The 26999-nt window shown below is 41.9% G+C and overlaps 1 protein-coding gene across 1 annotated transcript in view; it reads left to right on the top strand.

Moving 5' to 3' along the window:
• The window catches only part of LOC143339170 (protocadherin-15-like), a 168446-nt gene that overhangs the window by 53794 nt on the left and 87653 nt on the right, over positions 1-26999 (top strand). Inside the window, exons 8-16 of the mRNA XM_076760258.1 lie at positions 708-818; positions 4930-5100; positions 12155-12263; positions 13286-13398; positions 15092-15298; positions 17184-17318; positions 19335-19484; positions 19608-19699; positions 20894-20995. Of these exons, the coding sequence (XP_076616373.1) occupies positions 708-818; positions 4930-5100; positions 12155-12263; positions 13286-13398; positions 15092-15298; positions 17184-17318; positions 19335-19484; positions 19608-19699; positions 20894-20995 (1190 nt within the window). The remainder of the gene's footprint in view (positions 1-707; positions 819-4929; positions 5101-12154; positions 12264-13285; positions 13399-15091; positions 15299-17183; positions 17319-19334; positions 19485-19607; positions 19700-20893; positions 20996-26999) is intronic.

Genomic DNA, 26999 nt, shown 5'->3' with positions numbered 1-26999 from the left:
CATCACCACAAAGCTCTGATCTCAGCTGAGAGGACAGACCAAGAGGCCATGCTCCTGGAAAACGCGGAGCTGAAGAATGAGCCTCAGAAGTCTGAGGCTGTGAACTCCCACGAGCTGAGCTGAGAAAAGGTGGCCTGCCCCTCAACAGCGGAGGAACTCCTTCAACAACTGAAAAGGAAAGCTTTAGCCGAAAGGCAGATGCTTGTCACTGAGCTCACCGTGGCCAAGCAGGAGTGGATCTCAACAAAGAACTCCGGAGAGAGACGTGAGGATCGAGGCAGAGACAGAAAAGCTGGAGGTTGTGGAGATCGCTGAGGCTCCTTTCAGCTGAGCTCAAATCTGAAGAACAGGATCAGCTTTATCATGAGCTGCGGCATGTGCTCCAGAAAGAAAAGGACTTGAGGTACCGTCAGAGACTGAAAACCACAGGGAGGCCTTTTGTTAAGAGTTCTGCTAACAGCTCCAGAGAGAGAAATTCCTCTTGACTCCTTGTTATATCTTGTTTTTTGTTCCCTTGTTACCAATCTCATAGAAATTCATCAGTCTTTAGCTGTGAAGCTTCTCTGCTCATTATAACTCAGCATAAAATTAAAATCATATTCTTGGAAGCCTGAGAGAGGAATACTAAAAAAGTGAAAAATTAATTGCTGACCCTGCGAGTGACTCACACTGTTTGTGCTTCTAATGTATACGTGTGTGTGTTTCAGACAACAAACAGAACCTTTGACATCCCTCTGACCCTGTTTGGCGCCGTAGTTCTCAGAGAAAGGCTCAACTACGAGGAGATAACTCGGTACCTGGTCATCATACAGGCAAATGTAAGCGCTATTTAGTTTTTTATTTTACTGGTGTTGTATATTTGTCTGGGCTATCAGCTATCAACGATGAATTCTGAGTATGATGTATTGTGTTTTCATATAACATAAAAAGTAGACATTTTTGAAAAGTTCTGGTTTTCATCTGAGAACTGTTATAAAGGATGTCTGGAGAAACTGTCTCCTGCCTGAGTGGGAGTGTAGTCTGCAGCCTAGAGTGATGTTATGTTTATGGAATTTTTATTATCATGATAACACTGCTGTTACACAGCCTTAGACCATTTCCTCTCTGTTGAGTCAGCCTTAAGAGAACTATAAGCAGGTCCTTAATTATCACTAATGTCTTTGTTAATGTAATTGCATTCCTCCTTTTATTTCATTGTACTCTCTTTATATATATTTATATAAGTGGTCTATAATAGCTATTTTCACCCACCATACAAAACAGACTCATGGGGGAATGGTGGGACACATTGGAAAGATCTCACTGAGGCATGAAAGAAAATTGTTTAAGTTGCTGATTGTGCCTGTTTTTGTTGTGACAGGAAAACCTTGCTTACAAAGACGTTCTCAACAGAGTATTCTGGCAAATATTCACATGCCTCAAGGCCCATTTACTCTGAAAGCATTATTAAAAGTCATCAGTACACTGAAAGATTAATGCATTTCTGACTGCTTGAAAGCCTGACGTATTCTTGATTCATGTGAATATAATATTAAGAGTGTTTGGAGGGACTATGAATTTGCTGAATATAAATTCTTAGAAAAGACTTAGCAACCTTGTGAAACCTAGGAAAAACATCCTTGGCTGACCTTATCAGGGGTACTAATACGTGAGAAAAAAATGAAGCAGTGATTTAGTGTGCCACATAATTATATTACCTAATCTTAACAATTTATGTAACAGAATGATGATATCTACTTGCTACAGCCAGAACAAGGTTCTCTTAGCTTAGCTTAAAGACTGGAACCTAGCTAGCTAGCCTGGTTCTGTCATGCCGTAAGTTCACATTGCTAAAGGCCTTTGAGCTAACTGCGTTCCACAGTTAAGAAATAACATGCTAGCTAGCTAATTCTTGATTCATTTTTGGTCTGATAAAATATAAATTCATCAAATTCAGCACCCTATTTTCCACGCCACACGTAATACAGCTTCTATACTTACACTAGACATCCACTGGACATACTGTAAGAAATAGCACTCTAGCTAGCTAATTCTTGTCCTATCTGTTGTCTGGCAAACAGTAAATTTATCAAATTCATGTTGCTGTTTTCCAGGCTATTGTAGCGCCATATTCACAGGAATTCATAGGCTCTGCTTCCATGACAATGCAGCCGTCAGTTGGCCGTGGTTCTATCTAAAGAGGTTGATAAAAAGGTAGACTAAAGCTAGCTGTTTACCCGGATTTCAGTCTTTATGCTAAGCTAATACATGTAAAATACATGGAGTAGCTAATATCCATCTTCCTATCAAATTCTTGGCCAGACAGTGAATAAGAGCATTTCCTCAAATGTCAACCTATTCAGTCAAACCAAACAACATCTCTTAACAATTTGACTTGTCTGGGAAAAAAGGGGTATGTTTGTTATTATTTCTGAAAGCTACAGCGGCAAACAACACATGTGGAGATGAAATAATTTAAAACCTGCAATGTGGGCAGAGTTTGAATAATTGCAAAATAGAAATACAATATTGGTGTTATTTTATGTACTGCGGAGGCTGTTCTCTGCTGTCACCATCTACTTTACATTTCCTCAGTTATTTTGCAATGCATCCAGTATATAATTAGATTCTTTGTGGTGTCAGTCGCTGCTTGAAATTAAGTGCTGTCCTGGTTATGAAAGACGCCCCACAAAAACATGGGTGTTACAGTGAAGTGTGAGAGGCACCGTGTTTTGAAGAGATTATTTCCTGGCAGAAACCTCCATTTCTTTCCTTTGGTGTCAGGTAATTGACACTAAGGAGAGCTTAATGTAATGCAGTGATGGAGAAACACTGAGGCTCAGGTACAATTAAATAAGAGTAAAACACAAAGTTTAACAAAGCCTAATTAAGGTTTTGTGCTTATTACCTGGTTTGGCCAATTTTCAAGTTCATGGAACACGAAAAGAGTTTAATTGCAAAAAATGGTTCTTCTGAATGGAAGGAAACAAGTGTTGATATCTCCCACAATGCTGCCTGATATCCAGACACAAACACATACAATGTGAAGTTGCTGGGTATCTAGATGCAAAGCATGAAATAGCAGATATTATGTTTATGTTTTTTGTTTGCATTGATTTCTCAGTTGCAGAGAGTCTTCGGTTTCCCGTAGATTCCCTGATTTGGCTATTTTGTTCTGAGGGCTTTACAAAATGAAAAAAAAAAAGGTTTGTGTATATCTTAATTATCTTGAAATAAAACTGAAAAACACAGCAGTTATAATGACCATTCAGATGAATAAGCCTGCTAAGTGTTTCCTGTGAATTTGGTGAGCTGCTACCTTTGTACATAATTGGATGGCGGATACTTCGCCAAAAGCAAAAAGACAGTAGCACTGGATTTAAAAATATGTTCACAAAAGAGTGATTGCACATTCATGCCGAAGTAGAAATAAAAGTTTGTGAATAGCTTTACTTCCAGTGCCTGACTTGGACTCAGTGCCTTTCAACTAGTCGCATTGAAATTTAACGAGGGCCTCAATCAAACCCAGCTATTTCAGCGTAGGGTCCCCTCTTCCTCCAGATAGAAAACTTTTAAATGGAGTTTTAAATGGCCAAGAAAATAGACATAAAAACTATAACTATACATAGACATGGCACCATGGTGTGTAATTTATCTGCCATCATGACGTGTTTTAGTGTGAGTGAATGCAGGACGCGAGGATGTGAATTTAAGTGAGTAAAAGACACATTTTGTTTCCGGTTGATTTTTATGTGCAAATGTATCAAGAACCCAAACCAGGTGACACAAACCTTGAAGCATGAACCAACAACTTGATGACAACTTAAGCAGGGTCGATTTAGTGTAACTGTCAAAATTTAAGAGTATCCAGACATCACGTCACTGGCTGGACTGCGCTACATCTCACGTCCAAAGTTTTGGATTGTCCACTTTTGAAAAGTCCACTTCCAGCATTTCTTTAGTTGTCTGTATTCTGAAAGCACAACAAATGTTTTCTTAGAGGCGTCCATCTTGGTTTGGACCTGTCCTACTGGAACGCAGTTGAATCAGGAATGACATCATTCCCAGCTCTGACTTCCAACTTCCAAATGAATTGAATGCACCATTAAATCCCGTATTGTAACTTTAATTAGCATATTTATGCTGTGTTCCAGTCAACTTGTGCTTTTTTCCAGTAGGAGGTCTGAAATTTCTGAGGTCCAAGTTGTTTGGAAGGTGGCATTAGAGTGAAGAAGAGGACAGTGGCCATTCTTTCAGGCTTTTTCTGAAAGGCTGAACACTGTGGAAAAACAAATGTGGATTTAGAGAATATTGTAGTTGCTTTCACCTCAGGCAAACTGGCAGACAGTAAATACCTTTGAGATCACCAAAATATTGATGCTAACATTTTTTAACTAAGTATTTTAGTCAAGTATAAACAGAAGTCAGGAGCTTTCTTTAGATGTAAATACTTGTGGAAATTAAATGAAAGATTCCCTGCGGTATGAATGCATGTTGGCCCAGCGGTATGTCTGCTTTGAGGACAAATTTGTTACTAATGGATTAGCAACAATTAAAAAACTGTGCATGACTCACCTTCATCATGGATATAATTAATCTCCGGTTGGAGATTGGGATAACTTTTTAAACATATTTGCCATTGAGGCCAATAAAAATGGTTTAGCACTTGAACCAGTTATTAATTCATTAGAAGACTGTTTATTTGTGCTTGATGAGGTATAAAAAGAAGATAAATGATCCAAATGAAGATGGTAAGTAATGCAGACACTAGCCTTTGAAGGCATGGAGAGATCCCTGCAGCTTTGTTGGTTTGATTTTCTGAAAATATTCAGCGGGACTGTGTTGAGGTCACTTTCTATTCAAGACACCGAGATAAAGACATGCAAATATCAAAATAAGAAAGTGGAATATCATCCGAAATTAAAATAAAAGCTCTCTCTGTCCTTCTAGGACCGAGCCCCTTATCCAAGTGAGCGCCGCACAGCCACCACCACTCTGACTGTGGATGTACTGGATGGCGACGACCTGGGCCCCATGTTTCTACCTTGTACACTTGTGGGAAGCACCCGTGACTGTAGTCCCATCACGTACAGAGCGAATGTACTGGAGCTGACTGAGCCGGTAAGTGCGTGCCTCTCATCTACCTATATTACATACTGTTTTATATTTGTGTGTATGGTGCAGAGGGCATGTTTCTACCTGTGTCTGTGTGACTGTGTGTACTGCTGCTTTACCTGCTGTCATCAGCAGACAAAGGTAGTGTGTGTGTGTGTGTGTGTGTGTGTGTGTGTGTGTGTGTGTGTGTGTTACTGTCAGTTTTACACATACATTTAGTGCACTTTTGTGACTTAAGATAGTTTTGGAAGTTACCTAAGTTAAGGTCAATAGCGAGACCTAATCTTTTATCGCTCATCCTCATCATTTTGTATGCTTCTACCTATTTATACATACCCATATTTCACTGTTTAAAATTCCAAGACCTTGGAGAACTGTTATTTATTCATCAAACAATTTCTCAGCCCCCTTGAAATTCAGTAAAATCTAATTCTTTCAGCACGTAACAGATGGTTGAAAAACTTAACAAGGGCAATCTTCCAACTTAATTTCGGTAACTCTTATAATGATGCTTCAAAATGAGACCTTGTTCAGCCCTGGATATCATTTGTTTATTCGTGTTGTTTTTCAAATTGAGCTTTCAAACATTGCATAAGGTGTCTGTATCACACCGGCAGTTAAGGTGAAAATGTGAGACTGTTTATTCAGCTTGACATTTAAAACTTTTGTCGCATTAAACCAGTCAATAAGGAATAGGATCAAAGGCTGAAATCATCCATCTGTCAAAAATACGTGCCCCTGTGTTGATTGTGTTCTCCAGCAGAAACTATGTTATGGTTTCATAAACAATTAGCATCATCTGAAACAAGAGCACTGACATTTTAATAATTGGATGGTGTCACATAATGAGGCCTGTACACGTCTAAATGGAAAGAATATATTTATATTACTGCATACATATAGATGATATAACCACATTTATTTGTAAAAGGTTATGTTGCTGTGTTACGGGTGATTTTCTTGTCTTTTGAGATTATAGCGGCTCTCCTGAAAAAGATCTGTACTGTTTCATTAAACTTAAATTGTGGATCACAGAATAATGTCCTTTAACTCTGTAATTAAGAGGAAAATGAGCGTACTTAATGACGCTAAGGTTTTAGACATAAAGTTAAAGTTAGTCTTTGTTATTTCTGACGGATTGTACTGTAATTCTCTTGTGTAGTCTTATTTAAAAGTGAGTCTGCAACACCAGGGCACGTATTCATGCTTACACAGCTGAATATATCATTTTCCATTTGTATCGCGGGCATTTAGCTGATGCTGTTATCCACAGCGACTTACAATACCACTTTGTAAATGAGACAAAGTTGCTGCAGGCAAAATCCTCAACTCTGACAAGTCAGCAGAGCATTCATCCCTTACCGCACACAGGCGCACACACACACCCTTGATGGCGACGAGTTAGCGGTGCGTTCATGCCCCACACATACACCTACACACACATGCCCTTAACAGTGTCAAGGCAGTGGAGCGGTCATGCCTAACTGGACATTGTTTACTTCATCTCTTTTCTCATCCTGAGATCTTTGTCACACCTGCACACACACATGCGCACCCATGCTCACTTTCCTCCAGACACACTGAGGGAACTCTTTCTCTCTTTCTTATCGCTCCTCGCTCACACATGCACTCTCACAGGCATGCACACACACACACACACTTCTCTCCAAGCCGTGAGAGACACAGCGAGGAACAACAGGAGTAAATCAACTTTACACCTTGTGGTTTTGAGAAGGAGCAAGTGTACGCAGACAAGGACAGTGTTTAAGATGTAGAGGCGGTGGTGGTGTGGAGGGGGGGGGGGGGATGAAACAGGGGGAAGGTAAAGGCAGATACACAGAGAAAGAATGCTGGGAAGATACTTGAGGGGTTTTAAAATCTGAAGGGATGCTTAAAACACGTTGCATCAAACACGAAGACCGTTTCTCACTTGTCAATTTGCTCCCAATACACAACTGCTGCTGACTCCGCATGCTTCATTGATTCGAGTTGTTATAATCGTACAACACAGCACAGCGGCGAAGAAAAACGGGATCACTCAGACAAACGCAGGTTGCTCTGCTCCTCCTGTCTGCTGGTGATTTTCCCTCTTTGAACGAGACTGTGATCCCTGGTCACTGCAGGCGCTGGGACATTTGTAGCTGCCACTTTAAAGCTCGCCTTTAAGAGACCCGATGACCTTTTTCACAGCGGACATTATCAAGGCAGGAAAAGCACAACTGTACTTAAATTTAATGATGGCTCTGTCCTGTGTGCTTTGCAGCCCTTGCATTGCACATGCTGGCTCAGTGGCACGGCTTAATCGGGCATCGTTAACGGGGCACTTGTTAATGTTGTTAGTAACACCTGTGCTTTTCCTGCTGTGACAAGTCAAAACATTTGCTGTGAGATGGTCTACGACCAAAATCTGGACTCAAACAGCCCTTGATTCTGACAAAGCTTCCTTTTTGTAGTCGCCCTACTGTCCATCCTGACTATTCTTTATAAACAGGAGAAAGGCTGACCCGACTTTTTAATGTTGTCTATCTTAGGAATTTAACTTTAATGGGGGACTCTTTGTTGTTGAATGTCTTCTGTAGCTCTGGAGGAAGCTCTCCAAAATCTGATAATTTTTCTGTCTTTTCCAAGTCTCTCTACTTTGTGGATGTGCAACACTAAATCATTTGAATGCACCTTTAATGTATGTTTAAAAAAAATCACATTTTTGTAAAGGTAGACTGATTGATGAATCTCCATGCATTTGAGAGAAGGTCCAAACATGGATTATGTGCCTTCAGGCAATGAAATATGAACCACGTTCAGTCTGAATAAGGCATCCACGAGTTTGAAGGCTCATCAGGCAGCGAGACCATGCACAGCGCTTACGACAAAGGATTGTACAACTCTTGAAATATATCACAGAGGCAATAATTGTCTTCTCCATCTGGATGATCCGAAGGTATTATCATCAGAACAATGCTACACCGTACACAGTATTCAGCCTGGACTGTGCAGGTTGAATACTCTGTGACACCTCTGCTGCCAGTGTAGTGGTCTCATTAAAATGAATAAGTAGGCTGCAGCAGCTTGAATGGTGTCAAAAGTCAGAGAGCTGAAGAGCTAGCATAAGCAGCAGCAACATCCACCATAGCTCGATGGATTAGCCACGTACAGATAATCAAACAATCATTTACTTTAATCAAACAATTTCAGGTCATTTAAATAAATACGTGTTTACGTCAACAGCCTGATCTCTCCCGTTAGGTTCGCCTGACTGCACCTCTCTCTATTCAAAGCAGCTGTCTCTTGGGGGGCCCGTTTGATTGGTTAAGACTAGACTTCAGAGCAATCCAACGTGAGAACTCTGATACATTCTGCTTGAATGAACCCCAGCATAGTGAATGTAGTTTACACTCAGGGTTCATGTCGGCCCCCCTCAAATTGTCATTGAAGAGAAAAGCAGAGGACAGAGGACAAGAGGATGGATGGATGGATGGATGGATGGATGGATGGATGGATGGATGGATGGATGGATGCTGTTGCTGTTGCTGGGGTATAAGAAAGATGAGGAGGTGAAGTGAGGAGAGGAATGAACCAAGAGGAGAGTCAAGGCACCATAATAGTTTGAGTCCTAATCAGACTGATAAGACATGACAACCTCAGAGCCTCAGAGCCAACATAACTATTCTCTCTCTGTGTCTTTCCCCCTCCCTCCCTTCCTCTCCCTCACACACACACACACACACACACACACACACACACACACACACACACACACACACACACACCAATATGATGGTCATTTATGCCGTGGAGTTGGTTGTCAGGCCACGTTCACACATCCACTTCAAAAACGTTGCTGCCTCTGCAACTCAGATGTATGGCTGTAAGGGAGACATAGATTATTGAACAATACAGTAAACAACTTTCCCAAGACCTGACCAATCCCTTTACGTCGGGCCGACAATTGATTGGCTACAAGTTACATAAAGAAGAGCAGAGCATCAAAGACAAATCGATGCATGCTGTAACTTTATTTTGTTGCTGCTTTCAATATGGGCTGCAACTTTGCAGCACTGCGGTGCACTGCATTGTGGACACAGCCTTCTGTAATTTTTTCATGTGATGGGGGAGCGCTGTGTCTCCGTTGCACCAGGAAGAACGTAGCTTAGTGGTTGACACAAAGTCTCACCCGATCGCTCGACACCCTCAGGGGCTTTTCCCTCCTTTATTGATCCCCTCGCTGGTCTCAGGATCAGCCACCTGCCTGCACAGCTGCTGCTCATTTGCTCATTAGTTCCCCAGTTTCTATAAAAGGCAGTTTCCCCACACACGTTTGCCAGTTGCTGTTGCCTAGTTGTTGTAGTGGCTGAGTTTTTCATGTCGGCTTGATACCTGTTGCCCACATTCTGCCTGCTGATTCTGCAGTGTTTGCTGGCCTGATCCTGCCTGCCTGCGTGTTTCTGACAGTAAGCCTTGAAAGCCCAGTGAGCAAAGAGGCTTTTAACATTACCTGCCAAGCTTGTTGTGTGTGCTTAGGGGTCTGCATTTTGGGCCTGTATCATTAACTGAGTGCAGTTTTGTCAGGCTGCTCTCCTTGAGTTATCTGGATTTACTAAACTTGAAAACGTAGATAACTAACCGAACACAGTTACTCACTCTAATAACCCCAGTGTGGTCAAGTCTGGACCATAGACTGGAAAACATGGACATACTCTCTTGTGACATCACCCACAGGTTTCTGAAGATCCATTGTGAAGCTCAGTGACAGTTTGGCAGCGCCTGACTCCCTGCTAATCTAAGAATGGGCAAAGAGGTGGAGCGTGGACGGAGTTGAGGCAGGCTGAATTAAGCCAGGTTTCTGAAACCAGGCAGCTAGCTGTCAATCAAAGCAGCCATGTCCATAATTGGGCACAACTGTAACCTGTAATATTATTCAAACGAGTGAGCTGTATAGATTCACTCCACAGTTATTGATAATGAATGAAAATAATTGTTCATTGCAGTCATAATTCAAGGAAGCTACACCAGTGAGACAGAGTGTACGGTTCCTTGACCTTGGCACAGCTAAATGGAATGCAGCCATTATTATTGTTATTAATTGCACTCATGTTTGACCAGTCAAAATGTCCTTGCACCATCCCTTTATAATAATATAAGAAAGTAAAGCTGTTACTGTTTCCAAGGTTAGAGATGGAAACTACAGTTGTAACTGTGTACGCAATTTAAAAGCTTGTGTGAAAGAATAAAGGAGATTTTGATCAACGCCTGATGAAAACATCCGGGCTGAAGTGCTGCGTATACGTCCTGATTTAAAGCCAGACTGTTCAAAGTGAAGTGCTGTGCTTTTAGCACTCTTCTTAGAAAGGCAGAAGCACACGAGTTAAACAAAGGTTGAACCTTTCAAAACGTACAAGTGTAAAAATGTGAAGTGGATGTCTGAAGGAAGGAGGTCAAACATCTTTATGGAGTGGATGATCAGGCCGTTCAAGGATCAAATTAGCATTTCTCAGGATAAGACTGAAGTAAATGTATCGAAGCTGAGCTTGTTGTATAACAGTCACTTTATCTGTCCAGCTCGGCCAGCTTTGTCTCCAAAGGCTACATCACAAAGTAAATACAGCATTTCCCTTCTTGCTGTTTGGCCATCTTGAAAAGCAGTGCTTATCTAAAAACACATTATCAATGATAGACATTATTTACAGTACCCGAAACAAAGTCAGTGCCCGCATCCAATTTGTGCGAGTGCGTGATTCCTGCGACCGTCTCAGACATATCTTCTTGTTTTGGGGACGTTTATCCTGAGCCTGTATCGTTAAACATAGCTGTCAGTGCTTTCCATCCATTGTGAGGTGGTGTTTAGAATGATTGTCGCTATTAATAACAAAAGCTGTTGTATCGGTATCTCTCAGCGTCTCCCTCTGACTCCCCTTTTCTTCTGTGCTGCATTTACATCTCTCTCGCCTCCTTGTTTACCCTCACCTCCTGGCTGATTCATCTCCCTTCCATATATTTACACCCTCTTTTACTCCACTTCATTACTCGCCATAACTTCTTCTCTGCCTGCGTCTCCTCCTCCTCCTTCCTCTCCTCCCTCGGTGACAGGCAACAGGAGATATAGCTCTATGATGGCACATAGATGTTTAAGTGCTGCATGACAGGTGCAGTGGTAAAGTGTTGTATTGTCGCAGGTGTACTATTGTGTACGGTGCTTATTTGTGTGTGTTAGGGATTGTAGATTTTATGCTATAGGCGTGTAATGTTTCTCCCATCATATTCCCCACACCTCAGCATATTACACTGGTATAAGTCAATGTTACAGCCGGGCCACAGTGGCTACAGATTCGGCTCCACACATGCAGGTTCATTAAATGTGTGTGTGTGTGTACACAGAGCAGACTGACATTTATTAATTGAACGGGTACAATAAATATACACAATTCAAACAGGTCCTGTTAATCTCTGTATTTTTCTGCACTCTATCACTTTTCTTCATTGCGCACATACGATATACAGAAGTTTCTGTGTTGGTGTGCACGTGCATGCGTGCTCCACATGCGATTTGAAGTGTGCCACAGTGTCTTTTTGCCAGCAATTGATTTTCCTGCCCTGCAGCATTCGGTTTAACTTCACTTGTTTTGTTGGCGTGCTCAGAGCTTGTTGTTACATAAATAAATAGCATAGGCAAAGCTTTTCTTCATCCCATAGAACAGACCACCAGGAAATTACTTTTTTAATATCTTTCCCTCTTTTTTTCTTTTAGCTGTTGCTTTAAGCAGTAGCTGCTTTTGTTAGAAATGCTCACTCGGCTGGGTTGAAGCAGTTTAAAGATGGAAGTTATCAATTACGACATGAACAGCTGAAGATGTTCTATGAGTTTGCTTGTTTGGTTCTTTCTTTCTTTGTCTCCTCTTCTCCCATTTTCTCATGAACTGTAATATTCTCACTGTACGCCACTGTAGTGCAAGTTTGCCATTGCTGTATGCTGTATGTGCTGGTTCTGACATATTTCTGTTATGTTGCATTTGTAGGTAGTTGCTGTGATATTCAACTCCGCTGCTCTGTTTGGTTCTGTTTCCAGAATAAGGTGAACCCCCTCAATGTGACTCCACCCATTCAAGCTGTGGACCAGGACAGAAACATACAGCCTCCCTCTGACAGGCCGGGGATACTATACAGCATCCTCATTGGTAGGTTTACAGTTTTTTTGTCAGTTTTTTAACTCAGCAAGAGCAGTACTGTATGTGAAGTAATTGTTTACAGGATGCTAATAGCCAGTTTGCAATGGGAGAAGATGCTTGCAAAGTTACAAAGATGGCATTGTCTTCGCATTTAATGCTTCATAAGTGCCTTAGATTGAAAGTGATTTATAAGAGTAACACTGGACCATCGCTGCAAAACATCTTGATTACAGTCTGAAATTGCAAAACGCAGAGTCACAAAAGACATTGACTTTTATTCATGAGGATCTGCATAGTCCGTTAAAAGGCGCTGACATGACTTGACACAGAGTTGATTACATTTCCCAGACTCCTCCTGTGAAACTAATCTCTGTCTGAGTAAGGATTATGAGAGACAGTATCACAAGGGGCAAAACAAAAAAAAAAAAAAAGAAAAAAGAAGGAATTAGTAGCAGCTGAGGGTCTGCTGAGAAAGCTTCACTTTTTAAAGATCGTCGTTTTAGCTCCAGTGGCCTTCATCAGACAATATGTGGACAGGATTGGGTAATTGCTCTGGACAACAACGGTATTTCAAAGGACAGGCTGTTGCTAAGTTGCAAGTGAAACATTGCCTTGATTCTCGGACACAAGGACATACCTTAAGAAGAAGCACTCGCACAGACATCAGTAACCACAGCTGTGGGGGAGGGCCATGCTGTCCTGTGCACATGTTGCTGCTCCCATCGCCACAACTTGATTTCCCTGCCGAGCAAGGCAGCAATCCAAAGCACCATATATGTATGTGTGTTTGTGCATCCCTACCTGTGGAGAGCAGAGATGAGAAAACTGGGCACATTAGCCATGCCTCTCCTGTCTCCCCCCTCCCTCCCGCTGTCTCTTTAATACTCCCCCTAGACACCCACCAGACAAACTTATATTGATTCTTAAACCAATTACTCCCCCTCTTTCTCTCACCCACACACTACCCCATTTTTGGATATTTTCTTTTTTACTGTTTGTATCTTATTGCCTGCTCTCCCTCGCTCTCCCAGGCAAACCAGAGTCCTATGCAGAATATTTCAGCTTGAACAGAACGACAGCGGAGCTGCTGCTACTGAAGCCCATCGACAGAGAACTCCACCACAGATTTGATCTGGTTATTAAGGTGAGAAACAGAGGGGCTGCAAACAGGGGAACTTTATTTTCTCCCTGCGTGTTATGCAAACAGCAGCCTCCCTCCTCAGTGTGCAGTGCTTTATTTTTAACCCTCAAATATCCATCAAGCCTTTGATCAGGAAATCTGCAAGCTTAAATAAAGACTAAATGTTCCTCCTTAATGTATTTATTTGGTGCGTCCTGGTTTCTGTCAACTAAAGCCTGCCAGGGATGTATTAAATGCCAGCAATTGTAAAGCATTAAAACCATCCCATGCTGTGTGGTGCTGTTTTTTGTCTCAATTAGGCTGTTAATGGAATTACACCACCAAGCATACATCAGGTTCTGCTCAACTTCAATTGAAAATGCAATTTTTCTTCCATAGGATGTTTTTGCTGTCATTAGAGGCTTGTGCAGATCAGTCTCTATGCGTGGACAGATACTGGGTTTATGAAATGTTATTGCATTAGGTGTACCTTTGGGATGGTAAAGCACCTGGACCCCATATGAAAGAATGAATGAGGGGAGGAGGAGGAGGAGGAGGAAGGGACGCAAAACAGCAACATGAAAGAGATGTAGATTACAATGGCAAACAGGAAGAAGTAGCAAACAGAAGATAAGACACTTATACAGGCAATCAAGTGGTTGTATAATCGTGGGTTTTAGATGAACTTTAATAAACTTGGGTGCGCAAGAATTGAAGGGGTGGCATCGAGAGACAGATGTGAGACAAAGATTCCGTGGGCTGAATTTGGGTCAAAACTCGTCAAACAATCAAACCTTGAGAGAAAGACATGACACACATTGATATTGTGACCTAGACTTACTGTCTAATCATCATTATCTCAGATGTCCATTGCAAATAAACCTACTTAGAAATCATAGAAAAGACATGAAAGAACTTGCCTCAGAATCATCACATTTTTAAGTTTTCTTCAGCTTCAAAGAAACTCTGTGACGGTTGTCTCCACATCCATGAGTACATCTCAAACAGGAACTGCTAATAGCTAATTCAGCACACTGACAACAGGGCTCAGATGAGAATACCAGCACCCACCTGTAGCTGGCATGACGACAGCCAATGTGACAACAAGCTTTTATGGGGTCTCACACACACACATACAACCTCTGGGTGGAATCAAAATCACTGACCAGCGCGGGGACTGTTAAACTCACTCCACCTCCTCTAGAGAAAAAAATTCAGTCCAAAATGGGCTTCAGCAGTTCTTTGAAGTAACAGCCAACTTTGTATTTATGCCACGCTACACACAAGTCCTTTGTTTATCCCATCAGCCTAATTTACTAACAATATAACGGCAAAAAGCAACCCTAAATTTGTTGTTTTTTCTCCAATAAAATTTGGTCTTGAGGGAAATTGCTTCTGTTTCAAAAAGTGGCAGATTGATAAAAACTGACTCAACAGTGATTAATGACTCAACCTCACCAAAAATTTGCAATCCATTCATATCCATCTTTGCACAGAAGAAAGCATACAGGCTTTGTTTGCTGTTAAAGCCAAACTCTAAGACCGGCACTATTGGCAATAGAGCATTTCTCAGAGCTTAGTTGACTGCTTTCTTATCATACATTTATTATGTGGAGGATTATCATTAAATAGCACTTGTGCAGCGGGAGCAGTGGCTGGAGTACAGAAGGCGACGCATCACAGCCAAAACCATCAATCATTTCTCCTCTGCCTTTAGGCAGAGCAGGACAATGGCCACCCCTTGCCAGCTTTCGCCAACCTTCAAATCGAAGTTCTGGATGAAAACAACCAAGCACCCTACTTCCTGGAGACCAGTTACCATGGCTACGTCAGTGAAGCATCACCAGTGGGAGCCACCGTAGCGAGCAACGCCAGCCTGTCTGCACCGCTGGCCATCGTAGCCCTGGATAACGATGTGGAGGAGGTGAGGACAAAAGCATACAGAGCTGTCGCTTTAGGCTGATAAATACTCGTGTTCTGACACATCGAGTTGTAACAGTCAGAATGAGGCTCCTGTAAATGCAGAGAACAAATGAGAAGTTACTTAAGAGGTTATCAAGATGCCATAGTTTTAATATGCTAATATACACATAGCCCTTTTACCTTTCTACAACTAGTTCAATTGAATGAATTTTAGTACAAATGAAAACCTTATATATATTTTTAGATTTTTTTTCACATTGTTTGTGTATTATGCTGTATCCCTCTACCTCATGAGGAGGTTTGGGGCTATGATTTGTTGCATTTTGAATGATTTGTTGCATCTATTTCATTCATAGCTGACAGCCAATGACGTGCCTGTAGGTATCATCATATCAGTTTGCTCTTTCTGTTCCTTCTTCTCCCTTTGCTGCTCTGAATCTTACGCTGCTTTGTTCGACAAAGATACCAATACCACACTTTGTCACAATTGCTGAGCTTTGATTGGACAGCCGCTGTTTGGGGGAGGGACTGTTTGCCACGCGTGTGCTGGTACATCCTTATATCCCGGCTTGACACAGAACAAGCACTTTGAAACTCTCCTAATCCATCATTATATAAAATGCACTTCTCAAGCGTGTAAACAAACCAATTCCTGCTTTCAAACACAATTAAATCACCATGTTAACGACAACAGTAGCTGTCTTTAAAGAGGAGGTACCGTACAGGAATGAAGGATGGAGCCATCAAAGTGGCCGTTTCAGCCCTTCTTTTTGTGCTGCTGAATCTCCACTTTGTGCCTTGCTTGCAGTGTGTGAAGTGCCCTATCTAATTTCCTTGTGAATCTGGATGGTAAACCCATTTCGCTCTTAAATTGCCTCTCGGTGATAATGTAAGAATTTACAGTGCTGCACCGTTGTTATCGCCGATGCGTTCCCAAGAGCTTAGTTTGTTTAAGACGTAGCATCGGCGTTTTCACGAAACAAGCTTTGGTTCATTGCTTCCTAAAAGACCCCCACAGCAGAGAATGGACTTAGTGTGGATAACATGTGTGTCATCCTGTGTGTGTGTGTGTGTGTTTGGGGGGTGGGGGTGGGGGGCGATTGATATATGTTGTTATTTTAAATATTGCTAACCCTGGGCTTTCCTCCAGCGATAAGTACCAACAATGATGATTAGTCCTAATTGCTTTTATGTGCCGTCCATCACTTTTATTTATGTGTGTGCATACCACTGTGAGTGTGTGTCTTTAATTCTGTGTGTGTGTGTGTTTATTTACGACTCAATATCCTCACTGGCTACATCGACAATATTATCAGCACCCCTACCCTGCTGAGCCAGCCTTATCTAGAATGAGGGCTCACACACGCATATACAGCATGCACACACACAGAGAGGTGACTGTGTGGGTAATGTCAGGGGAGGACTTGGATGAGGATTGCCTCTCCATCACACACACACGCGCACACACACACACACACACACACACAGAGCCCTCTTTGGATGAATTTTTATGTCAAGAAATCCTTGGAGGAGATGGTTTTTCATTCACCTTCTCCTGTCTAAGCACTTCTTTGCTCTCAACTGTTTTGCATATGGAAGCATTTTCATTTATGTTCTGCCACTTATTGATGCTAACTTTCATTCAGTTTGTAAAATGTAATCATTTGTTATTTGAAATACAAACATGGAGAGCTTCTTGACTTTAATTATGGGCTATTTTGATTATTCATCAAGCATCGAATCTCTCAAAATCTGAGCGAATTCCTTCGTTTGAACCAGTTTCACCTCCGTGGTTGTACTGGGCGACTCCCAGGTGTAAACATGTACCTTCCATTGGTTGTAATGTCTTCTCTGTTCCTCTGAACATCTTTCTTTCTCTCCAACAGACCAGGGATCCTCAGCTCCAGTTATCATTGGACAGCTATTCTCATGTCTTCTCTGTGTCTGCTACTGGAATCAGGAGATATCTCACGCTGGTGCAGCCTCTGGACAGAGAGACCCAGGACTCCTATACATTCACGGTACGCTAAAGCCTCGGCATTTGTGTGCATTATGTACAACACATGCAAGGGAAAGAGTCTGAATGCATTTGAATAACTTAACGTCAAATCCGAGACCTTTGCTAAAACCGTAGTGGCGGTCGTGAAACAAAGGAGTCTTACCTATAGAGGAGGTGAAACAAAATAGGAGGAGATGAGTTAAAATTGACGAAAGAGATGCGAGGAAGAGGAGGAGGCAGGAGGAAAGGGAGGTCGATGCATAGCAAAGAGGAGGATTGGATGCATATGCACCTGCAAGAGGAAAAAGACCTATGAAACAAGACAGCAGGAGGTTACAGAGAGAAAAACAATGGATGTTGAGGGAGAGGAGACAGGATGGATAAAGACTGGAAAGGAATAGTACTTCTGTACATTTATTCAGCCTGACCAGCTGTGCTTTTGTGAATGTTTGTCTAGTTTTGAGCCTTCAGTCCAGCACTTAGCCCTTCCAATGCTCAGCGCAGAAACAGATGTAGAGCCTTATTAGAGTGGTTGCTGACCCTCTGTGTTTACCTCGTTCCATTTTTTATCCTGTCTGACTGCCTCTCTTGTGTTCTTTGTTCTTCCTCTGGTCCACTTTCCCCTTTTCTCCTCCTTTCTTTCATTGTTCCTGTCCCTCTCTTATTCTCTATTTTATTTCAGGGCAATCTAATTCAGCGACTTTATTATTGGTAGGGCACAGAAAGGCTTCCCGTTGCCAAGCTGCAGAGTATCTCTCGCTATATGATGTACAGCATTGTTACTTCATACAACAGTCTGTTATCTGTCAAGTTCAGCCTGGTCACACTGGCAGTGTGCGTTTGCGCGTGCCTGCATGCGTGTTTGTGGGAGTGCAGCATGTTCTATGACTTTATGAGCCCTTTTGTGTGCATGCAGCTATTTGGAAGTTAAGGATGGAAGAAGCAGAAGGTCTGGTGTATTGATTGAAAGGCAGAGGTGTACGGTAATCATCATGAAAGCCTTGCAGGAGAAATTAAACCGGAGGGGGAGAGAGAGCGCGCTATGAGACATGGAGGATGATTTTCATTTAAAGGAGAGTCAATCAGCTTCTTGGCAGATGAGCCTGTGGAGGAGATTGGTATCAGCGAAGAGGCTGCGGTGGCTTCTGTTGATGTGCACTCTGATATGCACTATTGATGATTCTAAAATATAATGAGAAATACATGTTTTAGTCAGATTTGGTAGTATTGACTGCTTTTCTGGAAGAGGGGAGTCACCCGAGGATGAGAGTGGAAAGCAGGCACACAAGTCACAAAACAAAATTACAGATAATTTGCTGTGAATGTGAAGTGCTGCAACCTACTTCACCAACATTTGGAAGCTACGCAGGTGCTGGTAGGCTGATCATTTTGTGCGTGTTCTGTTCGCCTTGCTTCCGGTCTTGACACAAAGCTAACTCAGCTGCATGTTGGCTTTAGCTGCTGTACATATTTAGCGTGAGAGGCGTCAACGTTCTTATCTGACCATCGGAAAGAAAGCAGACGAGCGTGTTTCCCAAATTGTTGAACTATTCCTATAAGAAACTACGGAGTAATGCTTCACATGGAGGGTGTTTTGAAGCAGTTAGTGTGCATTGGCATCATGATTATTGTACATGAATGCTCATTTATGGCTCTTTTTGTGTTTTATATTTCAATCAGATCTTACATTGCGGGGAAACAGGCATATCGTGTAGGTGAAATCAAATATAGAGAAGACAACTGGGGTAGATTTGGTCAAACAGAGTCTTCAGTTGCACCTACAGAAACGAATAAATAACCCCAGAAGGGATTTAGATTGAAAAAAGAAAAAACAAGTCAAAAGAAAGAAGGAAACAAACAGACACTATCAAGATGTCAGGACAGACTGAGAACACAGTCCGCCCACCTCGGAAAGATAGCTTTTTGTAGCTCGACTAAGTGTAACATTTCCTACAAGAAGGGACATTTTATTTCTTTGCTCTTGTGAGGAAAATACAGTGTGAATCATTTTTCATTCTCGCTCTCTGTGTCTCAACAGCTCTCAGCGTCCGACGGCGTCCAGCAGAGCGTTCCGGTTACGGTGACGATAACAGTGTTGGATGCTAACGACAACACTCCGACTTTTGCTAATGTCTCTTACACTGTCAACCTGTTTACTGATATGATGCCTGGAGAGACGGTGTTACAGGTACACACTGTCAAACACGATAACGCGGTTCTTAAAATGTGAAGTTTTTACAACATACGTTATTAAATTATGTTTATTCTGCGAGAATATGTCACTTTAATGTGTTTGTGTGTCTCTTTCCAGCTGTCAGCAGTCGACTCTGATGCAGGTCCCAACGGTCAGGTCACCTATCGGATCTTAGCTGGGGACCAGGGTCATTTTCTTATTGGCAACAGGTAAATACATCACGTGCGCTGTAATATTATTCAGATTTTCATTTGATAGTTAAAGGAAGAGTTTGACATTTTGAGAAATGTGCCTTCTTCGCTGAGAGTTACATGACAAGATTGACACCACTCTCATATCTCCTAAATGTGAAGGTGCCACCAGCAACCAGATAGCTTAGCATAAAGACTGAAAACAGGGTGAAACAGCTAGCCTGGCTCTGTCTGAGGGTCAGAACAAAGCACCTCCAAAGAGTTTCAGCTGCATTTCTCAGTCATCTTTCTCACACATATCTAATGGAACTGATTAATCAATGCAGATATTGACACAGGCTCACGGTTTACTTGTTTTATTCATGTGTAACGGCAAAAGTTTTACACTTCAAGTCCATTTTCTTCTTTTTTGCATGCGCAGTGATTGCATGTTGGGCTTTGAGGCTTGCCAAAACGAGGATGGCCTCCACTGCCTGAATGCATTCTGTGTAGGCAGTGACGGAGGACTGCAGCTGCTGGTGTTGCTCTGCTCTGCTCTGCTAACACGCTGCTTTTGCTTCACAGGCTGTGCAGACAACTAATTTACAAGTTATATCTTGTTTAAAAGACGTAAAAGTGACATGTTGTGGTTTTACGGGGGAGTTATGTGGCGAACTTATGAGGCTGACAGGCAGTCAGCAGAGACTAAGTCTCGGCAAGAGAGCGAATGAGCATTTTTAACGAAATGTCAAAGTGTTCCTTAAACTAAATCAGAGGATTTTTCAGTGTGAAAAAGCTCAGTGCTGCTGTTGTCATCTCGGTAATTGGGCAGGAGACCACAAATCCACTCACAGAATAACAAAAAAAAAATGCCTCTCTCACTTAGAGTATTGTTAATGATAATGATGGTATCAAAGGTAACCTGTGTAGGATTTGTAAACACTCATATATCATTGTCATATTAATAAAACCATGATGATGATTAGTAATTGCCAGAGAAACACAAGCTCAAGAAAGCAAGGGGGTGACAAAACAGCCTGACATGTCGTGTGAAAGCATAATGAGGCCTCAGTTTTCTCTGCAATGGTTTCAGAGCTCAAAAAAATGATTTATTCATGTTCAGTCTTCATGAATAAATCATTTTTTAATGTAATTACACTTAACCACCTTCATTTTGGTCATTTGAATAAAAGTGTTCATAATCATGTGATACTGAATGAACTGTTTTCACAGCAGCGGGGTCATTACTGTGGCGCCAGGTGTCGAGCTCGCTGTTGGGCGGAGCTACGCTTTGACTGTGGAAGCCATAGACAACGGGCCTGCACCTCACAGACGGTACGGGCTCCTCTCACTCCGCTTCATCAGTCTTTTCCTCTTGTCTGTCTGTCTGGAGCCGAGTCTCCAAAGGTCATCACATTTCCAGAGCGTTCGCGCTCATTGTGAGGCACGCCGCTCGCTGACGCTCCCTCTGTCTTCCGTTTTCCCCGCCATTCTCTGCATCTTTTCACCTTTTCAGGTGTGCCCTCTTTCATTTTTCGAAATATATACGAATTAGGATTTTACGTTGGAAAATGGCAGGAAAGAACTCTAAGAGGAAAATTGATAGCACAAGTGTGAGACGGAAAGAAGAGAAGGGAGAAGAGCAAAGCAGAATCAAAGGTAATGAAAGGGTGGCTCACTTGTTACCCTCTTGGTAAGAGACGGAGAGCAAATTATACTGTCTGCATTTCAGAAAAGGGACAGTTTCAGCCAAAGCAGGCACACACGGCATCTAAAATAAATGCCACAGAGGGTAAAGTAAACTAAAGGTGATGCACTCTGTATCTGCTGCATTCTAAAGAGTAAGGACTGACTTGATAAGTTGACATTTTTTTCATTTTTGTTCTCCCCTGCCTCCCGTATTTCATCTCTCCGCGCATTAAATCAATACAGAGCCATAGCTTTCACCAACCCACAAACTCAGGCTGTTCCCCAACATGGGTTATTTCATGGAAAAAGCAGCTGCTCCTAATATTTTGTGAACTCTGTATTGATTAGGTAACTAAAGTGTGGCAGAGAGCAGTTCAATTGACGAGTTTTGGTTTTAGCAATTACCATAAAATCCTCAAAATTTGAGATCAGAGGCAAATCCAGCCATGGAGCCACTGACCCACCGGAACACAGTCAATCTGCATTGCTCCACAGATCGATGCAGCAGCTGCACTGGCAAAGAGTTTGATGCCTTTAGTGGGGTTTTTTTTGCTGCACCGTACCTCAACTTGACTGAAGAAACATCATAAAACAGGCACTCAGTGGAAACCTGTCATGTGCTTTTGCAGGTTTCAGAAAAGAGGGGACAACATGCATCAAAAGGTGTTAGCTCCTTTTCATGCGCGTTGTCCCCTCTTTTCATTCTCCTCCCAGTTTTCTTGTCTTCTTCTGTATCATCCAATACAGAAACACCAGAAGGAAAAACTCAAAACCATGTGAGGAATTGGCATCAGTAAAAAGAAAAGCCATACATCCTGAGCTACGGCTCCAGCCTGAATTACGGCCTGTTGTTTGCTGATACTCAAAGCGCACTTGGGTGGTTCTTTGTCTTTTACACTTTGGAATTTCCCAGCATAAAGATAAATTAACACTGCAGTGTCCTTCTGGAAAGGACAAACAAGCCAAGTCCTTGCTCTTCAAACGGGAAGCGCAGAACAAAAGCAGCTCTTGGTTAAACACACGCAGGAACATTTAATAAAGATTTTTTTTTGTTTAAAATTGAGGAGAAGGCACAGTGTAATACTGAGGCAAGAATCGTTTGTTGGGTAGGAACTTAGTTTTATAGGTTCATATAAGCTGAGCAGGTCAGTGGGGAATATTCCTCCTTCCCTCAATTATTGATGTGTTTATATCAGAACACACTTGTGGAAGTCACTGAATGGTTTGATGATTAATTTGATCTGTCAGGGGCCAACAGCGAAGGTTTCCGTTCATCAATCTCCTCATGAAAATGTAATCAGATTTAATCAACTCACCTGGCACCTGGTTAAATGATAAAATACAGGAAAGCAATATGAGCATTTTGCATTTGACGGCGAGTCCACCAGCAGTTGCCTCCCCCGTGAGGATTTTTGAACTCCACACATAACCCCTCACTGCTCCCAGGAGATGTGGTCAGGCCTAACATGTCTGGATACAGATCACATTAATATACCAGGTGTAAATGGCGTCCTAGATTCAGGTGTGCCATTCTAATAGCAGCTACTGTAGCCTTGAGCCCCCAGCTTCAAAACAGAGATGAGGAGCGGGTTACGGAGTTGTGGTGGGCTCACTTCCTTCTAACTCCATACCCCCAGATTTTTTTCATTTTCAGATGTGCCTTCAGCCGCAACCATCACCTGAGGCAATTTATCAGCAGTTCCCCTGGAAGCACAGAAGGCTTTGTACAACGTTTTTCACATATGCGGTAGTCCTCCCCAAGACCTGGGAGCAGACTTGGGAGTCCCCTTGAAACATTTCATGACTTGGTCATTTGCATTAAGAACGCGATAAGGTGGAGGGGAAAAATAAGGAGAAACTGAATGTATTTTTCGTGAATTTACTAAATTTATCAGGCTATACAACCAGTCGTAGAGCTCAGACTGACTGTATTCACCCTCATTCAACAGGCTCCTTTGACCAAACGTCACGAGTGAAGGCCAACAAGTACCCGGTGGTAGTAATGTTGGCAAAATCGTGCCAAAAAATTTAATTTGGGTACGTTTTGCCTCACTTTTAAAGGTATTTGTTGCCATTTATGAAAACTAGGCATGTCCTACTTGACCTAAATGTCGATTGTGTATCTATTGTATCTGACACACTGAATTAACAGCTGTAGGCTACTTAATCAGACACCTTATTTTTCACAAGGTACTCGATCCAAATACTGGAGAACCTGCCTCAGAAATATTAATTTGATAGGCTTCAATGTGTCATTCATGTCATATGAGACTGGAGTGCAGAGAGCTTTAACCAGACAACAGACAAGTTCCATTTTGGCCTGTCATCCAGTTGCTCACAAAGTTGACACTAATTAATGACAGCTGCTATAACCTGCTGCTTGCAACGTTTGTCATTTAAACCGAGGGAAGCAGCAGTCAGTAAAATGCGAAGCTGCTCCCTGAATATTTTGTACATTGCTCTTTGCTAATGGTAATTAGTGTTTCGCCAACCTCGGTGCCTGAACCCAAAGCCTGGTGTCTCCAAATATTATTTCCACATTCACACATTTCCATTTACATGTGTAGTGTAGAGCCTGGCTGTGGCAGAGGAGAGCAGTGGCAAGCTGAGGTGGACCAAACCCAGTAAAGTTCATTGGAACATCTCATCCTCAGCATCTCAAATTATTACCGTGACTTACTTACACCTGGATCAAAATGTTTTGTCACACCTGCAGTGGATTACCCTCACCAGCAGTGTTTGTCAGTCATCATAAAAGCTCGAATCCTCTCCCCTCTCGCGCTCGGCTCCAGCTATGCAGCTGCCAAATCAATACAGAATGTGAACCACTGCAGATTGAGGTGGTTCCAGTGATTGACTCACAGATTGTCCCTAAATTTCCCCAGACCCCCTGTTTATCTCAGCTGAAAACATAACCCGCATAACAAATCAATATCTATCTCTGCTGCCTGATTTATTAAAAGTGTGGGTCAGGACCCAACATGAGCTGTGTGTCCTCTTACTGGTGGCCACCAACAAGACATGAGTGACAGTGACAGTAGTTTTTAATGGCTTTGGATCTCAGCGTGTGAGTATGACTTGTTAGGGGGCTGAAACCGTTGAGATACATGTCTCATTCAGATTGGAAGTGCTTTCGCATGGCCTAGATAGATACACCCCAGAATACTGAAAACAGTTCATGCTCGGGGGTCTCATTTCTACTTTCATCAAACTGTAGGGTAAGAGAGAAAAGAGGCCACCACCAGAGAGAGCAGATGAGATAAAGATGTTAGATAAATCACTTGATAGAGATGAAGATAAAGAGATCATTTTCCACTGTACCCTAAGAGGCATGTAGTAAAATATGGAGGTGGTGTGAAGTCATTGTATTGCAATTCACAAACAGTGTTGGGAACTTACTTAAAAAATGGAATAAATTCCTCATTACGTATTACTCATATCATTTTACTTCTTTTTTTGCTCCACTTCTGTTAAAGGTGGCGACCCTCGTGTAGGATCCTAAGACTCGCCTTACTTTTTTCTACTTCATTTTCTACCATAGGCAGAATTCTTAGCTGACCGTCATCGCGATGCCGCGCTCCCTTCACTTTTTCCAGCTGTTGTTAAACAACACAGGAGCTTTACTGTTGCCTTGAGAGGCAGCAGCCCAAACTGTAACCTACACTGTGTATTTACTGTAAAACTGACTACTACTTCTTCCACTATGCACACAAAGGAGCTACACTACTCTTTAACAGAGGATATTGAAGGGATGGTGGCTGGTAGTGGACAAAGAACAAAGCCTGAGCAAGCGGTGGAAAAGACCTACAAGTCACCAGCTTGGCTCAGTTACAGAAACCACGTCCATTAATTTAGTTGATTTAAGAGTTCATTTGGATGAATGAGTTTCAAGACAAGTCACTTGAATCCAAGTCATGTAGCTCAAGTCTACAGCTCAGGTAAAACGCAGTTGTATGAAACATATAAAGTCTGTACAAGGCAGCCTTGGCTCTCAGCCAAAAATTAAATGTATTACTTAGATGTAGCAGCTAAACACCTTGTCTGCTGCAGCCATCTGTCAGTATCATAAAATGTGTTGCGGCTGGTGCAGAGAATTGTGTTGATTAAAATCAAAACCCGCGTCGTCCATCAGACACCCGGGAGACAAATGACTGAAAAGCAGGGCAAAGAAAATTGTCCAACGTAGACTTGGTCTTTGGTAATGAGAGGAGCAGCAATCTGACGCTGAGAGTTCAGAGAAATCTAAACAGGATGGTGAAGTGCACTCAGTGACAAGTCCGCTCACCTAAACACTCGTCTAACCCAGTAATTATTTGCAGGACCACCAAATAACCCTAAATGACTGGAGAGGAGGAGGTTATTTGTGTTTGCAGCAGGGCTGAGTGGTGGCTCGAATATGAGGAGGACAGAACATGCTGAAGACGAAGCAGCTGTATTTTTTTCCTGCATTTCCTCGAAGAATTGAATGTGCAAGTTAGTGTTTGTGAGTACACATGTGGGTTTGTGTGTGCGTAATGTACAAGCAGGAACAGCTATATATATATACATGAAACAGATAATGCATATTAAATAATAAAGAAGAGCTTTAAAAGAAGGAATTGCTTCCACTGGTAAACAGAAATGTAGGATGGAAACACAGAGAGAGAAACAGGCCCCAGCTACAGTAGAAACCACGATGAATAATCTCCGGTCCCTCAATCGGTTTTCATCAATAATGCCATCTGAATTGTTTTAATAAAACACTGGCTTTCACTCTCTCTGGCGGCTTACATTTTTCCAGCCTTTATCCATTTATTTATTTATTGTTGTGAACGTAAACAGATTTTGCGGGCTATTGTTTAGACCCGAGGTTCTTTGGCTTTTTCGTCAATGATCCAGTTTGAGTGGAGTTAATCTCTCCGTTCTCTCTCTGCTGAAACTCGGCACACTCGCCAAGTAGGAACACAAACTAAATCCTTGTGGTTTCTTACTCTGAAATTCAGGGTGAGTAAAACTTGACATCGCTCATATCATGTGGGGGCAGAAGTGGAACACGGGAGCGACTGGGCTTTTTCCAACTCCAAGTGTTTCTAACGACAAATTTAATTTAGTTTTATCTGGACTTTTTCTGCAAAGTTGTAGGACTAGAGTGGCACCGTCTTCCTGTTAATAATTCAGAGCATTTAAACCAGTAAATCTCGGTCAGTCAATGCAAACTCACGCTGTGCAGCCAAACACTGACCAGACCTTCATTTGAAGTTCAAGTTGTGATTCCAACATTTTCAGTAACATGTCTGGAATTATCCCATTTGATGTCTGTTGATGCCAAAAAAACAAAACAAAAAAATACATAACGCCTAGAACTTATTATACAGTTTCACTAAAGAGTTTGAACAAGCTGATAAAGTAAATGCATTTTCTAACTTTATATGAATGTAAGCTTGAAAAGATGTACTGTATCTTTATAGGGTTTCGATATAATAACATAAATATTAGATATATGTTTGCAGAAAAAAGATATTTTCCTGTCGATATGAGATGAATCTCAGTAAGTCCAGTCCATTTTTTTTGTTCTTGCCTTTTCTTATCAATGCAAATTTGTATATTCTTCCCTCACTTGAGTGTTCCACCTTTCCTATTTATTCCTGTTTATGAGTGTACAGACACCCAA

This window comes from Chaetodon auriga, chromosome 20 (genome assembly GCF_051107435.1).
Source record: "Chaetodon auriga isolate fChaAug3 chromosome 20, fChaAug3.hap1, whole genome shotgun sequence".
Taxonomy (NCBI): Eukaryota; Metazoa; Chordata; class Actinopteri; order Chaetodontiformes; family Chaetodontidae; genus Chaetodon; species Chaetodon auriga.
Note: the sequence above shows the minus strand (reverse complement) of the source record. Positions and strands in the feature narration are given on the sequence as shown.